The following is a 16,845-nucleotide window of genomic DNA, read 5'->3' as shown; positions in this document are numbered from 1 at the left end:
GATTGGTCTGCGGATAGATTCAGGTACGATGGTATAATGATGATATGAAAGAATATTCTTGAACAGAGATATATAACCAAATAGTAGAAGGTTTCATCATGAGAACTTCATAGTTTGAACATAAACATGAGCCAAAATAACGGTTTCATGGGCCCCTCTTAACACCTTCTCAAGCAAGAAATCATAATGCTGTCAAAATATAATTGCTTACTAGATATACTGAAAAGGCAAAGAGGCAAATCTGCTTGAAAAAAACCTATGGTTCTAGCCTTCGTGGGTCACGGGGGAATAGCGATGTCTTGCGGATGTTGTCAAGAGCACAGAAGAGCATCACAACACGTTCTAATCCAACTCCAAACCCACCATGTAGCGGCGCACCATACCTTCAAAAGATGTAGCAATGGCGTAGTTAACAAATTATGGTTATGTAAAACAGCATAGAAGAGTAAAACTGTTCCCGTTCATTAAATATACGTCATACTATACATGTTGGACAGTTGGAGTCGAACTGGGGCATGCTTGATCACCATAGACGTTGCCAGTTATTATTATAATATAGAAATATTTTATACAAAGATTTACACACAGATTTTTATTGAAATAGGAGAGCAATGACAAAGAAAATTAGATGAGAGCTTTTAAACCATCTACAAATTACTGGATCAATCAGAGTTGTTTTTTATCTTAGAAAAACTAAACAGGTCAAAATTATCTAAAAGAGCTAAAACTATAGCACTTCAAACAGGTCAAAAGTTCCCCAACGTTTATCTTTGTAAAACGGAACCTCCTAAACTGTTGTTTTTGCATTAAATTCAGATCATCAGTGTGCCGAAAATGTGATTATAATCATATTAGCAGGTCAAGCCATCCCCACCTGTTTTAACCCATACTTAAAGATGACATGTTCCATCCTGAAACCATTTTGACTTGTTATCCTACCCGTCCAGCCTGCTCGTCTAGTCACCTCTAAAGAAGATATACCTGAAGGAATCGATATAAGTTGATATTGTTTTCACATCAATGCCACATTCTGTTGCGCGCGACTCCAGAAGTTCAGGTAAGTGCACACGCTGGGCTCCTGAAATGATCTCTTCTCCTGAAAGAAAAACAATGGATATAACGTAAGATCCAGATATTAACATTCACTCATAAGACTATGAATCAAATATATTCAGTGTCATACCTCTGATGAAAACATCAAATGAGTTGCTATAGGCTTCGTTGTCTGGACAAGGCATCGTATAAAACGGTCGAACAGCCAATGGGTAGCGGTGTAGTATATAGAATTCAGTTCCATACCTACCATCAATATAGAAATCAGCACAACAAAAGTTATATAGGAAACAAATACATAAAAACTTAACAGACTAAATCAGTTGAAGATGTACTTCTCCAACACAAGTTTCCCTAAAGTCCTTTCACTTTCCGTGTTCAGGTCCCCTAGTGGATCAACCTCAACGCCAGCATCCTGTTGAATCAAGTGTCAGAATGCAAGAAAATATCAAATTTAATACAGCAAATGCCATGAGAGATCTGTTTCAGGAACTCAAATATTATCTGGAGGTGGCAAAAAGGGCAGGTTGGGTATAAGATCAAACTGGGTAATCTTTTGGTGCAGCTTGAAACAAGTTCGAGTCGGAGTGTGTTAACCTGAAACACTTTTTTGTCCAAATTATAGGAGTTTTTTTTTACTAGATGGTATTCTAAAACTAAGTGCATGTGCATTACAATAGTTCTCAGATATTGCATGTGTTAAATGTAAACTTTAGGCGACTTTCGACCTGCTTGACCAGTTGGACGTTTCTTTTTCTTTCTCAACATGATGCTGTGATTTAACCCATTTGACTTGTTATAGATGAACGATAACCCAAAACAAATCCGAAAGTATATTGGTCAAAAATTAGCACATTTACTGATACATATCATTTGCTAGATTGTAATGGGTGTTATCTTTTTACTGACCTTAAGCATTTGAACACCTTCTTCGAATGTAAGTCGCAGAGTATTCCGCAAGTACTGCACATTGAAAATCCATTTATGTCATAAATACACTAGCATAGTGTATTATTGAACTTATAAAAGAAAGAGGGTTCAGCTTACTTTCAATGGCGTGAAAGGATATTGCTTCCCAATAGCCTCTAACTCTTTCTGGCATCTTTCATTCAGTTTGTCAAACATTTCAACAAAAAGGCGGTCTACGATATCCATCACCTATATGAATTCAATAATCAGAATTTCCAAATAACGAAGTTTGCATGATATATAAATATAAGATGTCCTTACCTCAGAATAATGCTGTTTAATTTCCATTTCCACATCAAGACCAGTGAATTCACACAAATGTCTATGGGTATAAGAGTCTTCAGCTCTAAAGACGGGACCGATCACATAAACACGTCCAAAATCACCACAGATTGCCATCTGCTTATGAAGCTGGGGAGATTGGGCAAGACAAGCAGGCTGTTTTTTGTAGTCCAGTCTAAAAACAGCAGCACCACCTTCACTAGTTCCTGCAGTTAACTTTGGCGTGCAGATTTGGACAAATTTTTCATTCAGCAGAAACTGTTGAAAGAACTGCACACAACAGTATCAAAATCTGTTTAGTTACGACAATTTAAGGTGCTTAGAATTTATTAGCTTATGGTGATCATATTTAAAGCAGCATAATAGTGATGATCCTCGAGGTTCAATCAGATGAAAACAGTTTGTCAGTGTCACAACAGCTTCGGCTGCTGACCCTATGTCTGGACATGCTGATCTATTGGAGTGATCTAACTACCTTACATGCTAGAAAAACTCATTCTATGAACAAAAATCAATGACTTGGGTGTTGCCCGAAAAGAAGAACAGAGTCCTGAACATCTACATGGTTCCGACGTCTAGAACACAACTTCCTTTACAATCGATACTTGAGCCAGTATACAATTGTCATTGATAAATAATGCAAACAGCAAGATTGGAGAAAGGAGAGTTGTGTGTTAACTTGGCTACTATACTGACATGGAAAAGAAGAAAACCACCTAGACACGGCTGTTCCAAAAGAATAAATCACCTAGACACAGGTAAGCTATTACTGACTATAATTACAAGCATAGATAGCCATATATGAATATTAAATTTGTTATCTTTGTTTACTCTAGTATAACTTCAATTTACATTCAATCCCTGTATCTTATCTGGGTACAAGACTCCTATTGTCCTATCAAAAACACCAAAAAGTAACTCAAGACTCCTACTGTCATATCAAAAACACCAAAAAGTAACACTTACACATACATAAAGACATAAACACCACCAAATAAGATTTTCAGGATGCCATACCGTTAACACTTGACTTTCAAGGCGGAAAATCCCTTGATTCGCAGGTGTGCGCAAGTCCAGAACCCTGTTGTTCAAACGAGTATCCTGATTCACCCGAACGAGTTGTTCTCCTGCCTGCAAAAAATAAGTTCATCCATATCAGTTTCTCAATCAATGTTTCATTAAAACCCACCAAATATTAAAAGTTCACATTACAAGTCTAAAATCGTAACTACATACCTCCGAAGCCTTCTCAATTTCAACATCACTTCTAGCAGCATCCTCAACATTCATAGGAAGCAAATTAGATGCCCTGTTTACAACATAGATCTTTCTCACTTGTATTTCAACCTACACATATCAAACCGGATATCACCTATCTAAGATCCAAATATCACGACCTTCTTTATAGCATTTCCCAGTAATAATGAAGTCCCAACTCAAAACAACAAAATCATAATTAAGCACTTAACGTAAGCAAAAAATTGAGGAAGCCAATTAACCAAACACCAACCATAAGTTGAAACGTTGAATAATCATACCAAATAATATGCCACTATTGACTATCCACAGTTTAAAATTTACCTATTGAACGTACAAGAGCTCCAAACTACATACTTTTAACTCACAACTATTGTAAACATTTAACGATTTCGCTTTACATAATTTTTGGTCACGATGATAACCCATCCAAGGTACTTCTAACTAGAAAACTCTCATGGTCCCATCAATACCTTCAAACCACTGAACTACGTAAGTCACCAAATACTATAAGACATGTGGGTCCACAAGATGCTCCCGTGATAAGTACTTTAGACCACTTCAGAGCGTCCCAAAATCCAAATACTTAGGCTTCCCCTTCTAGTTTGTAATCCGGTAGCATGATGCCAATATTGATAGCATAACAACTTATATCCCTCCCACCTCCCACGTCAATAAAAATCTTACCCGTTACATAGGTCACTAGATACTGACCATAGCAGTGAACTAGTATTAACGCTATAATTCATTAAAAACATGTATAGTTGCACACATTCTCTTGCAGTATGCCCAATATACAATTAACATAAGAAGCCATTTAAGCGAATATATACACCCTAACTCAAGACACCAAAACAAACAACACCAAAATGTAACCAATTATTCACGCTTTGCTACCATATATAATAGGGTTACAACTTAACTCCAATTCCCAATTCACTGCTATTATGTGTATCCAACCTCTTGAACTCATAACCCATGATTTGCCAAGTAAACAAAATTTTTACAAAAGTTCACATCGCCAGATATAAGTCCAATAAACAAACCTATCTGAGTTTCAACTTTTACTTTAATATCTGTCCTCAAATAACTTCCAGATTTTATGTCCACCACGCACACTAACAATATCAAAACTGATATCCGTATACAATAATACATCTATAGCTGTATTTATTTCTAACAAAATAAATTCCAAAACTTTACCTCCCAACGATACATACAATTACAACTAATCATCAACATTCTAGTACACTATAACATATATATAAACATAAACCAAAAAAAGTTACCTGCTGAGATGCGCCTTTAATAGGCGAGGGCGGAACGGAAACGAGACCTTCGATATCGACAAACGACTCCTTAGAAATACCAGCAGCAAACTTAAGCATTTGAGGGCTCACTAAACCCTCAGCAACAGTCAACACACACTGAACAGTATCAATTCTCTCTCTAACAGTAAAAAACGCCATTTTTTTACCAACGGCACGAATCGCCTGAGCTCGGCCACGGATTAACACGTTTTTTCCTTCCAATTCATCGGTGAGTGTACCGACGGTGGTCCAAACACGGTCGGCGATTGTTTTTGACTGAAGTTCTTCGATCGGAATGTCGCCGTAGTTTTCGGCAAGAGGATCGGGTACGTCGATTGTGATGTTGGATACGGTGGCGGCGGAATCTTTTTTGGCGGCGGCTTTTTTGGCCTTGGCGGCTTCCTTTTTGGCGGCTTTTTTGCTAATTTCTTGTGAAGAAGGTTCTGGTTCCATTGTTTAGGGTTTTGGGAGGTGTGGAATTTGTTACGGTGAGTGAAATAGAGGAAAGGATGTGTTTATTACTATTAAAATTAAAATAGGGATGAAGATAGTTCCGTGCCTTTAGGACCAAAGTCTTGGTTCTAGCTAATTAAATCGGGTTGAACCGGATCATCTGATTGAAAACTTTACAAATAAAAATATTATATTATTTGTTTATATACCTTTTGTTTAAAAAATAACACTTTGTTTAGATATTGAAAATATGGGGTTAAAAGAGTAACATATAAAAACATGAATTTAGTTAAACCTTATTAATAGGGAGATGACATCACATTAACAAAATTAGTATATATCAAGGATTCATGTAATAAAATATTGAGAAGCCATGTAAACAAAAGATGATGTCATAACAATTTTACTTTATTAATATAAGAGATTTTTACATGATTAAACAAAAAATTACCCTCTTAGTTGTATTACTCGTAAACTACCATAAACTAACCCTTGGCCCATATTTTTATAAGGAAAATATGAATTTAGTATTCACCATAAGACCATTTGTTGTGTCAAGAGGCGGATGAGTCCATTGAACATTTGTTGTGTTCATGCGGGGTGGCGACGGATACTTGGTATAGAATTAGTATATGGTGTAAACTCAGCCCCTTATTTTTTTTTCTAAATCAAAGACATCTTTGATATTTACAAGCATGTGGGACTAGGCAGAAGGACAAGGAAAGTGTTTAAAGGTGTGGTATTTGTTACATGTTGGTGCTTATGGAAAGCGAGGAATGAGAATAAATTTGAAGGCAAGCCGATTAGGGTGGAGAAGATCGTTTAGGATATTAAGACCAAGAGTTTCTTATGGTACAAGAATAAGTCTAGTCTTTCGGTTAGTCGGCAAGATTGGATTTCTTTTAATGTAGATTTGTAATTAACCAGATGTATATTGTGGCCACTCTTTTTTGTGAGTTGGCGAGTTTTTGAATAAAATTTACTTTTCAAAAAAAGTATTTACCATAAGACCAAATCTAGATATCTCTTTACATTGAATAAAGATTTAACGTATTATTCGTTTCTATGGACGGTAATACCATAAGTATAAAGTAATTACTAATTAGTTATAAGTGTTATTTTATTAAATGATAAATCAAAGTAGTATCTAGGAGAGAAAGAAAATGTAAAAGAAAATAGAATATTAGGATTTAACACTTTAAAAATGTTGATTGTATTATTTACTCATAAACTTTACAATAAAACTAAAAAGGTTCTTGATGATATACATACATATATATATATATATATATATATGTAGGAGGACAATCAAATGAGAACAATCTTAAAATAAGAATACGGTGAGAACACTTAAAAACTACATTTTGATGGTTTAAAAGTCCATAAAATTGACATAGTGCATAACTAATTATCATTATTTAAGTGTTTAACAACACATTGATCCATCAAAATTGAAAAAATCACGTTTTTTGTTGGATGCATCATTTTGATGAATATGCATCCAAGATGGATGCACAAAACAAAAAACGTGATTTTTTCGATTTTACCATAATTGCAACGAAGATCTTTAAAACATAATTGTAACCTAATTCTAGTATATATAGGCTGTAGAAACGGGTTGGGCTTCCTACAACTTCGTAGGCTTTGGAATAGATCCATACGAACTTGTCTTCGTGATGTTGTCATCACGAGGTGAATCTGACGTCATCATTGCCTTGTTCACGTCATTTCTTCACAACGATCAGCCCATACATTTGATTGTAGTGGACAATAATTAGTGCATAGAAATTGCACTAACAAAAATATTTAAGGGATATATTGGGTAGATGTAGTGTATAAGTTGAAAAATAACTAAAAATAGTTAAAAGTTGAAAAGGTGAAGAGGTAATTTGTTCTATACGAGAGTAAAAAGAAATATATTTCCATCAATCTATATTTTTTATAATTATCGTGAAAAGTGACGTATTTTTTGGTAAAAGGCCGTAGCCCTGGTTAACTTTATATGTCAAAAAAATGAAAAGCAGACATATTGACTGGGTGTCAATACGACTAAACAAAGAAGATGCCCTCACAGGTAGGACCGTTTAAATCACGATTTATATGACCACAAAAGTGCAGAATCCAACTATAATCGTCTTTGAGTATTCTTGAATAAACATGAACATATAAGTACGAGTTAACAAAGAATTAGAGGCAAATACAAATGCAAAACTCGTATACAATCATTAATCATAAGATTATAAGCACCAAACGAGTATACATCTTGTTGGGACGGGGGATAGATCTCTAGCCCGTCCAAGTAAAGAGCTTTCTTCTGACTAGTCTAAAACCATCAACCCTCGGTTGTAACCTAATTCTTATATTTATAGGCTAATTTGCGGGTTGGGCTTCATACAAATTCGTGGGCTTCAATGGTCTTCACACGTACTTGTTATCGCGACCTAAAGATGATGTCATCATGAACTTCAGCAGCCCATAAAATTGCATTGCGACGGACAATAACTTGAGCACGGAACATGCATCTACATTAGGATGTCCATTAAGGTCATTCAGGGTGATATCATTCTTTGGTGCATCATCTGTGGTAGTATGGATGTCATTTACATGACATGCAGCTCGTTTGAAGTAATCAGAACCTGGAGGAAGTTTGGGAGGATCCGGTATAGGAGGTACATGGCTAATTCCAACATTTGCATGCAAACCATGCAAAGTTGGTTCGACAGTCGACTTCAAACCATCACTAGGGGAATCATTCAAGTTCCTATCATCATCAACATTCAAAACAACATTTTTATCCCAAAAATCAACCACTTTTCAATGGTGATCGATGTGAAAGAAAGGTTATCACAAGATTTATCCTTTCGAGTTCAACACCAAAATGCTTATCAATTTTGTGACTTGGTGGGACCTGGTTTCGAACATAAGGATCCGGTACCTTAGGAGCATCAAGTGGACCCCCATGGTGTCCGGCCACCGACCCAGTGGTGGTTGTACGGTGGTGCAACCCATATTAGGGTTTTTATCAAATTTTTTGGTCAAAATTGCATCCATAAGATCAATTTGAGTTTTATCAATCAAATCCAACCCATCCCCAATCAAAATCGCACCAACCCCATCAGTTAATTGTGTCTTTGATTGTTCAGTGGCGGCTGACGGCGGGGAAAAACCTTAGATTTCTTAGGAAAAACCCTAGATTCGACTGTGCAATGGATCTCGTACGAAAATCACCACCAGCAACAATCAAAGCCTCCCCAACCTTTAATTGATCAGAGGCGGTCAGAATTAATGGTGGCGGCATGGTGGTTTGTGTCGACGGTTGATCAGAACGTGGAGGTGGCATGGCGGCTGCATCTTTTTTATTCAAATTCGCGGCTGATTGATTAGAATCAACGGATTTTGAGATTGAAGAGGAAGATCTTAGATTGTAAATTGATTAAACATATCTTTTATTAGCTTCAGAATCTTGTATATATGCTTGATCATTTTATCTCTATTTTTCTAAGATTCTTTCATTAGTTTTTTCATTTTTTCCTTTCTTTTTTCGTGAATGTGACATTGTATTTTACATGGATTTAAAGAAAATTGTACAAGGAACAAGATGGGAGCAAAATAAAATCGAAATCCGGCCAAAAAGTGGCCAGATCGAATTTGGCCGAAAGTGGCCGGCGGCCTAGGTGGTTGAAATCGCCCCTACAAGTTCAGAGAAAAGTTCTACTAATATTGTGTTTGATGTATTGAAATCACAAACACAAATGGTAACTTATTACATTCACGAAAACAAAAATACAATTGAAATCAAAATTCAAAACCAGTAATGTGGATCATTTGCTCACAACATAGAATATAGTTTACGTAGCATTAGTACAATATTGAATTTGCATAATTATCCAACTTGTAAGTTTTTTGACTTTGTTTACTTGATTGTAGGAGCGATTTTAGTCTGGCATGTCAAGATGAGAGCTTTCCAGGCAAGGATGGAACTTTTAAGGGGCCAAAGGGGGTTCCAGCCCCTTCAAATTTTTATTTTTAATACCAATTTTCTTATATATTTTTCAAAAATAATTTTCATTTTACGTATTAGTCTCTCTAACAAAGCTAAATTTTATGTCTCATTGAATTCCGCTCCTCCATAGAAATTGTTCAAGTTCCGCCATTGGAATGTAATTATTATTGATTTCATAATTATGTCTATTTTTGTAAGAGTATACATTTTAATTAAAAATCATCGGTACTCTCCCAAACACATAAATATATCTAAAAAACTTCAACTAACAACTTTCAGCTACAGATAACCGTTACCACTTAACAGCTATCGGTCAACTTTTAGTCATCAACTACCATCCATCACCTACCAAGTAGTTTTTCATATTGTCGTATACGAAACATACTAAATGCAATAACTTCATACAATTAGTTGTAGAGAAAAAAAAAGAATGAAAACATCTATATTTATACTCCCTATTAAAAATTATCAACCCCTGTTGAAAGTTTACAAGATTTGAGAAATGCGATTTTATCTTTTTACCCCTCCTTATTCCTTCCCTTATTTCCACATTTATTTTCATTATTGTTTTCTTTCGGTCACAAAAATACATACACCTCCACCACTTTCCTCAAAAACATCACCACCACTTGTATTCTATTTCAATGGTATTCATCGCAACGCACGAGTACGAATGCTCTTAATACCAAATCTAAATAGCTAAACATGATCTGAAAGAGTAATTAAACTGAAAGATAAAAAATAAATTATTACCCGAAGCCCTAAAAAGTAAAAAGTTCAATCTCATTCTCACCTAACCGTGACGAGATCTGTAAACTCGGCCCGAAACCCTACCCAAAAGGTCAAGTCCAATACGGGTTTTTTTTCGCATATTTGTGGTCCCTCGATTTTCACCGCCCTCACCTTATAATCATCATCATCATCCTAAAATAATTCCATTTTTTTAAACAATAACCATAAATATTATAAGGAGCTCCAACTACAACAACCAACGGTATGATCAACCACTTTTTAATTTTATTTAACTTACTATTATTATCTTTTTGTCTCTACATCTTATTATTATTATTATGAATTATAAATTAACTGATATAATAATTGTATACAATTAATGGTAATGTATGTAAATTCATATAAGTTTATATATGCATATGTATATCAGTATATATATTAACATATGTAAATATGCTTGAATTTTGATGTGATGTAGACAATGGACTATATAGATGTTGATCAAGTGTTAGTGGTTCCGGATACGCCCGATAGGTTATTAAGACCGCCAGTTTTACGTAATTGTGACCGATTTAGAATTAGGACGAAGAGTGATGATGCCGTTATTAATCGTGAAAATAATCGTATAGCGAGTAAGGATTATAGTTGTGAAACGATAAGAAGTCAGGAAAGGGAAAAAGAAAATCTGAATACACGGAAACAAAGATTGTTCGTTCGTCCTGATAGTTGCGGAAAATCTGTGGTTTTTAGTACTTCTAACAATGTTGGACAGAGTATAGATGATGTTAGAAATGATCAAGGAAAAGATTTGTGTGTTTCTGACGTTGGTCAGTCAATACGTCGATTAGGTCATAGGTTGACTGAGAAAAACGTGCATAGGCGTTCTGGTGTTAGTAGAGAGAATGGCGATAGAAAAGGTGTAGTACAGTTTAATGGTTTTCCGAAGATAGCTTCTGGATCATATGAACTAAATAGTATTGATAGAGTTCCGGGTGTTGACCGTGGAAAAGGGGTTGGATTTATTCATGTAGCTCGCCGTAGTGACGAAAGTAAGGCATCTACGAGTTTGGAATCGTGTACAACGTCTAAAGTTCCTCAGAAGAGAATGTTGGTGCGGAATGGATGTATATCTCCATGTAATGTGGCAAAAATGAAAACTGTAGCAGCAAAGCGTGTTGTTGTTGACTTGGAAGAAGAAAAACGGAATGATTCTGGTGCACCTGCATCTGAAAGTCGATCCAATAGTATAGTAAAAGCTAATGACATACCAGTAATGCGTGAAATTCATAGATTGGTAAGAGAAAAACGGAGTGATTCTGGTGCACTAGCGTCTGGTAGTCAATCCAGTGTGGTTGATATTAAGGATCTGGTAGCTGAAGCCATATATTCAAGTAGATACAAGGGAAAAGGAGTATCTCATCATCCTTCATCTCAAGAGCCCGCTGCAGAAAGCTCCCGTTTATCTCATAGGTAGCAAAATACTATAACTTGTTCATTTGAATATCGTTTATCAATTGGTGCTTTCTTTATTATCTGTTGAGTTTGCTTGATTCAGTTCAATTCATGATCACGAGTCAATGAATAAGAGCTCTATGAATGGGTGTTCGCATCTTGGTTAACCCCAAAGCTACGAGAGGGCTTGAACCTCACCTCAAATGTGGTTTGGTAAACAAAGCCGAATCTTAATTTGCTTTTTACTTTTGGTTCAATTAGAAGTCAATGTTTGTTATCAAAACTAAGACATATATTTGTATTGATTGGTTAACAAAATTACTATCTACTGGTAATTGACAAAGTCTATCAACTAAAATAATAAATACCTTGTTTCAAATTTTTGAATCAACAAAAGAATTGCATTTTTTTCACAATTAAAATGTCTTTTAACATTCTTAAATTAGTCTAATAGTGAAGTGATTGTGCGGGTTTTCGGGTTCTGAACCTAAAAGAAACCACATATCGGGTGGTCTGGTTTCCTATACAAAAATGATCTAGATTTTGCTGTTGACCTTCTTTAATGGTCAGATCAATTCAGTTCATCTTCTTTTTCTTTTCTTTTATTTTTTAATTGAAAACTTGTGTATAAGCTTCTTTTTTGTAGATATGTTAGTAGTTGAGTTATTAATTGAAACATCGAGCAAATATTTATTTTAGTGCGATTTTCATTTGTTGGTTGTGAGATGCGTTTGCAGGAGGCTTGTTTTTAAAATACCAGCTGATAAAAGCAGTGATTCTAGTGTAGATACCCCTAGATGCTCTGCTGAAACACAGACATTGAGAACCCTACACAATAAAAGAAAGCAAAGAGATGATGGACAACAGAAGATTATGCAAACAGATCATAGAATTGGAAGAGATATTGAACATCGTGATGATGGTGTGCCTCAATTACTGTCTCCTGATGCAAATAATCTAAGGATTAATAGACAGAGGAAGGATTCTGCATCTAGAAATTCCGGCAAACGCCCTATATCATGTATCGTTGACACTGCTGCAGAACCTTCAAGTTCAAGATCAAAAAGGAACAAGAACCTTAGTGCCACAAGTACTTCAAATCCTGTGTCAGTGCCCAGCGCTGATTCAAGTATCAGATCCTTACAGATTGAGGCAGATGAGATGTTAGCTAGAGAATTGCAAGAGCAGTTATATGCTGAGGAACCGACACCTGCAGTTGCAAATGCTGAGGTTCTTTCCTTTTTTTCGTCTATAATATCAAAACAGATGTTGGCTTGCTGAATATCCCTGTTGTTAAAGCAGTTCGGTTTTACTTTTATTTGATTCTTACGCAGCAATTTTAGATAGGTTGGTATGTTCATATCTGATCGTTTTTTCCATCACAGAGATTGGGAATGCCAGAAGCATTGACGGCTATTGCTGAATTGAGAATGTCTAGGAACCTCTTACAAGTCGGGCGTGAATTTAATGAGTAAGAAAGTTTGATATCTCTTAATATTTACTTTGTCATCTTTATTTATGAGATACTTGCGTTTGAATTTGCTTCCATCATGCATTTACTCTATATATGACAGACCTTGGTAATTACAAGTCCTGCTTAGGTTTGGACTTAAACATGGTTCTGTAAGGGGTCTGTAGTGCTATTTTAGAGGCAATTTGGCTAATTTACTTAGAGGTGCTACTCTGGGTTACCCATTTTTCTAAGGGGTTAATTGGTTAATAGTGAAATAGGTCAAATGGGTTGAAAGTACCCAAGGTGTATTTAAAAGCTTACATTCTTTTAAATTCCTTTAAAAAGCTAAGTTTAATATCTTCAGATAGTTTTTTCAATAATATTGAATACATCAAGAATTTATATAATACGGTTGAAAGAAACAAAAAAGGTTGGCAGGTCAACCCAACCGCAGTCCATAGGTATATGTGTATATGATTGTTTACTTACTGTTTTCCTAATCGAGAAGAGTTATAGCGATACTCTAATTTTTATATTTCACATCTTTGTGTGCAGGGATGATTATGAAATGTTGTTGTCTCTTGATGAGGATAATCACCAACATGGAGGTGCAACTCCTGCACAGATTAATAACTTGCCTGTGTCAGTGGTTCAGGTAGTTAACATTTATAACATGTATTCAACTTTTACGGGGTGAATTTCTTACAAGATCATCATTCAATATCACTATTTTGTGTGGCGTTGTGCAGGTTGAAACTAGTCAGGAATGTGCAATTTGTCTTGAAATCCCCAGTGTTGGTGAAACTATTCGACTTCTTCCTTGTCTTCATAGATTTCACAAAGGAGTAAGAAAGTCAAAAATTTACTTTGCTATTATTATCTATTTTGTTATATAAATACAAAACTAAGCTTTATATGTTGCAATGGTATGGGTGTCTGATTTGTGTAGTATTATTATAGGATCTAATATAGATGGGATAAAATAATTAATGGTAGTAGGGTAATATAGGTTGTGTGTATATCTAATAGCTGTATTGGTGTGTTGTTTAGTTATGTTGAATATCCATCGTTGAAGGAAAGACATCAGCCCCATGGTTCAAATTAGTTGGGTTACAGGTCAAAACAGATTGGGGTCGAACCATGTCATCTTTTTTGATATGGATTAAAATGGGCTGGGTGGATTTGACTGAAACAGATATCATCCCAGTCTCTTCTAAATGGTTAAGTTATTAATATGAATCTATGATTGATAAAAATGTTCTGACAAAAGTAACTATGTAGTTAATTATATGAATTCTCACATCTCCCCCTCCTAAACCCATTATTATCATTTATACCCAAAATACGAATCTTAATGCACCATGTAAAATGCTTTTTAAGCATGGTTTGGAATAGATATATTTGAAATTTAAGGATTTAGGAGGGGGAAATATGAGGTTGCCCCTTTAAAATAATGTTTGTTGCATATTAAATATATACTTTTTTGAAACCTCAAACCAAATTGACCTTTTTGGCCCATTTGGCCTATTCTCATTGTAGCCAACATTTTTTGATTTTGCACGCTTGAGTTAAAACACAACTCATATCAACCTATCCGTCAATATGTGGGTCAGATTTGTTGATCTGTTTCATACATTAAATACTGAAACTTGATGTTGGAAACTAGCGGTTGTATCCAGTAGTTACTGTAAAAGACTAAAAGGTGAACCTTTATGCACCGGATAAACATGGTTGGTTTTCCTCTCTCAAGTTAGTCAAGGAGGGAGAGTTTTTTGACTAGAAATGCCGTCTAACAGGGGTATCCCCGTGGCCATGTCTTGGTCTTCGGGTTTAACGTTAAAACAAACAATGTGTAGGGATTTGGCAATATATAGTAGCATTCATGCTATGTTGCTAAACGTCTCATTTCTCCTTTTCTTTTTGTGTTTCACAGTGCATTGATCAATGGCTGGGAAGGAAAACATCATGCCCTGTATGCAAATATTCTATCACTTAATTAGCTGGGATTTTCACTCAAGACTGAAGCTTAATGTGAAGCCGTGAAGAAATCTTATTTTGACTCTATGTTGAACAGAACTTTACATAAAAACGAGTTATTAAGGAATCAGTTTATATGAATATGTATCTTTGTCATTACTTGTTTTTGTATGCATGTTTTAGAAGAAATGTTTCATATCAGGTATATCTTACAAGCATTTAGAGTGGCTGGTCAAGGACGGGTCTTCATAGGGACGAAGGAGGGTTTGAGATCTTTGTATCTTGGGCCGCCTCTCCAATAAAATAGCTTCACGATCTGTCAATGCGGCTGGCTATGTAAACTAACTTCGCGACAATATGAGATGGGAGATGGCGTCATTACCATACAGTATAAATCAAATCATGATAAATAATTATCTTGGGTACCTGAAATAAGTTGACGTTTCAACATATAATACTTGGTCGCTCCAGTTCCAAATGCATTGGAATTTAGAACTTAAGTATAAGTTAACAATGATCCCAAAAAGTCCCATTGTTAATTCAGGATCTACAAGATGCTAGGAAATAGTACTTAACTTTAGAAGGTAACATTGATAATGATAATTATCATTTTCTAAAATTCATTTAAAGTATCTGGATAGAGGCTGCATATAATATATAAGGGTTTGTCCGTACATCAACTCAACCATACCCATTTTGCCATGAGTAGGGTATTGTGGGGGAGCTTAGAAGTAACTATGTTGTGAAACATATAAGCATGGAACCATAGAAATAAACAGTCATAAAATTCAAGCATGTCTAAGAGTGCTTCTAATTTTGTCACATAATGAGGTCACTCTACAATAGCAATAGGTCAATAGGTCATTTTCGATTTTTGTAACTTGTTAAATATTTAAATTACTTTAAAATTTACGGTTAGTTATTTATTCCTCGGCTTAATATCTAAAATCAAAGTCAAAATACAGCTAAGGTTGCATAAACTTTTCACCATTATCTATTTTTTTAGAACAAAGAAGGAATGTCAAGTGAAGTCTGGATGAGAAAAAATATTTAGCATGTGCGTTTTTTAATAAGGTGTTATGCAAAATTATTTATTAATTTTATTCAAAAAACCTCAACACAATTCATTTTGACTGGTATTAAAATTTTTTACAATTTATAAGTTAGTTATGGTTAGGTACGTCACCCATCTTCCCTCCTTTTTGTTTAGCGCCTAAAAATCCCAAAATTCTCAAACCATCAAAACTTCCTCTATTCTCTCTTTCTCTCCAAATCTTTTTGCACCTCATGAATCTAACAAAATCCGGTTCTCGATATCAAATTCTCTCTCGAAACCCCCCATTGTGGTTTTGATCTTACAACAAAACCTTGAAACCAAATGACATCATTCAACATATTGGGGTAATGAAACGTTGGATATTGATTCATCTCATATATGTGTAATTCTGTGCATTAATTTGATCAATAAGTGAAGACGGGAAGACTGTTTTTCAGGACGAATACAGTTTTCTGTAATACACGGGAGATAACAAAGTTTTGTTTGAGGCCGGTTTTGATTATAAAAAATTTGTTACTTCAATTTACTTGTCGATTTTGTGTTTAGGAATGCCAAGTGCGAATCTTTAGAAGGAAAAGAAGGCTATAATCCTACTGCATTTTTAACCAATTTTGTATATCAATAAATTCTATTTGAGGCCATGACTAGTGATATTTTGGGTGCTTCGGGCACACAAAAGGATGGTATAACTATAGATGAACGTGAATTAGACTCTCGTCTACGCAATCTATCTATACAAACCGGAGAAGAGTTTTCTCCAGAGTTTTATCGAGAACGTACACCTATAATAAGAAAAGTAAACACGGGTGAAGGATCTTCCCATAAGCATGTTCGAGAACCTAGAAAT

The 16,845-nt window shown here is 35.2% G+C and overlaps 2 protein-coding genes across 2 annotated transcripts; one reads left to right on the top strand and one right to left on the bottom strand.

Annotated features, from left to right (window-relative positions):
* Positions 1–71: 71 nt before the first annotated feature.
* Positions 72–5,376, bottom strand: LOC122581952 (aspartate--tRNA ligase 2, cytoplasmic-like). The gene is made up of 10 exons (XM_043754285.1): positions 4,851–5,376; positions 3,541–3,651; positions 3,322–3,435; positions 2,284–2,574; positions 2,101–2,211; positions 1,963–2,016; positions 1,389–1,468; positions 1,184–1,299; positions 982–1,096; positions 72–383 (listed from the first exon to the last, which is right to left on the bottom strand). The coding sequence occupies exons 1-10, from the start codon at positions 5,322–5,324 to the stop codon at positions 257–259; spliced, it is 1,593 nt and encodes a 530-aa protein (XP_043610220.1). The 5' UTR covers positions 5,325–5,376; the 3' UTR covers positions 72–256.
* Positions 5,377–10,237: 4,861 nt separating this feature from the next.
* Positions 10,238–15,082, top strand: LOC122581730. Its single transcript, XM_043753996.1, has 7 exons — positions 10,238–10,321; positions 10,538–11,529; positions 12,249–12,741; positions 12,897–12,982; positions 13,520–13,619; positions 13,714–13,809; positions 14,898–15,082. The coding sequence occupies exons 2-7, from the start codon at positions 10,541–10,543 to the stop codon at positions 14,958–14,960; spliced, it is 1,827 nt and encodes a 608-aa protein (XP_043609931.1). The 5' UTR covers positions 10,238–10,321; positions 10,538–10,540; the 3' UTR covers positions 14,961–15,082.
* The last annotated feature ends 1,763 nt before the right edge of the window (positions 15,083–16,845 follow it).

Source organism: Erigeron canadensis, chromosome 9, assembly GCF_010389155.1.
Source record: "Erigeron canadensis isolate Cc75 chromosome 9, C_canadensis_v1, whole genome shotgun sequence".
Classification (NCBI taxonomy): Eukaryota; Viridiplantae; Streptophyta; class Magnoliopsida; order Asterales; family Asteraceae; genus Erigeron; species Erigeron canadensis.
Note: the sequence above shows the minus strand (reverse complement) of the source record. Positions and strands in the feature narration are given on the sequence as shown.

Coding starts and splice junctions, on each gene's coding strand:
- LOC122581952 (XM_043754285.1), bottom strand. CDS start 5,324: ATGGAACCAGAACCTTCTTCACAAGAAATTAGCAAAAAAGCCGCCAAA. Junction 1,469..1,962: donor AAGGTGTTCAAATGCTTAAG/GTCAGTAAAAAG, acceptor TTGATTCAACAG/GATGCTGGCGTTGAGGTTGA. Junction 1,097..1,183: donor ATTTGATGTTTTCATCAGAG/GTATGACACTGA, acceptor TTTTTCTTTCAG/GAGAAGAGATCATTTCAGGA.
- LOC122581730 (XM_043753996.1), top strand. CDS start 10,541: ATGGACTATATAGATGTTGATCAAGTGTTAGTGGTTCCGGATACGCCC. Junction 12,742..12,896: donor CTGCAGTTGCAAATGCTGAG/GTTCTTTCCTTT, acceptor TTTCCATCACAG/AGATTGGGAATGCCAGAAGC. Junction 12,983..13,519: donor GTCGGGCGTGAATTTAATGA/GTAAGAAAGTTT, acceptor CTTTGTGTGCAG/GGATGATTATGAAATGTTGT.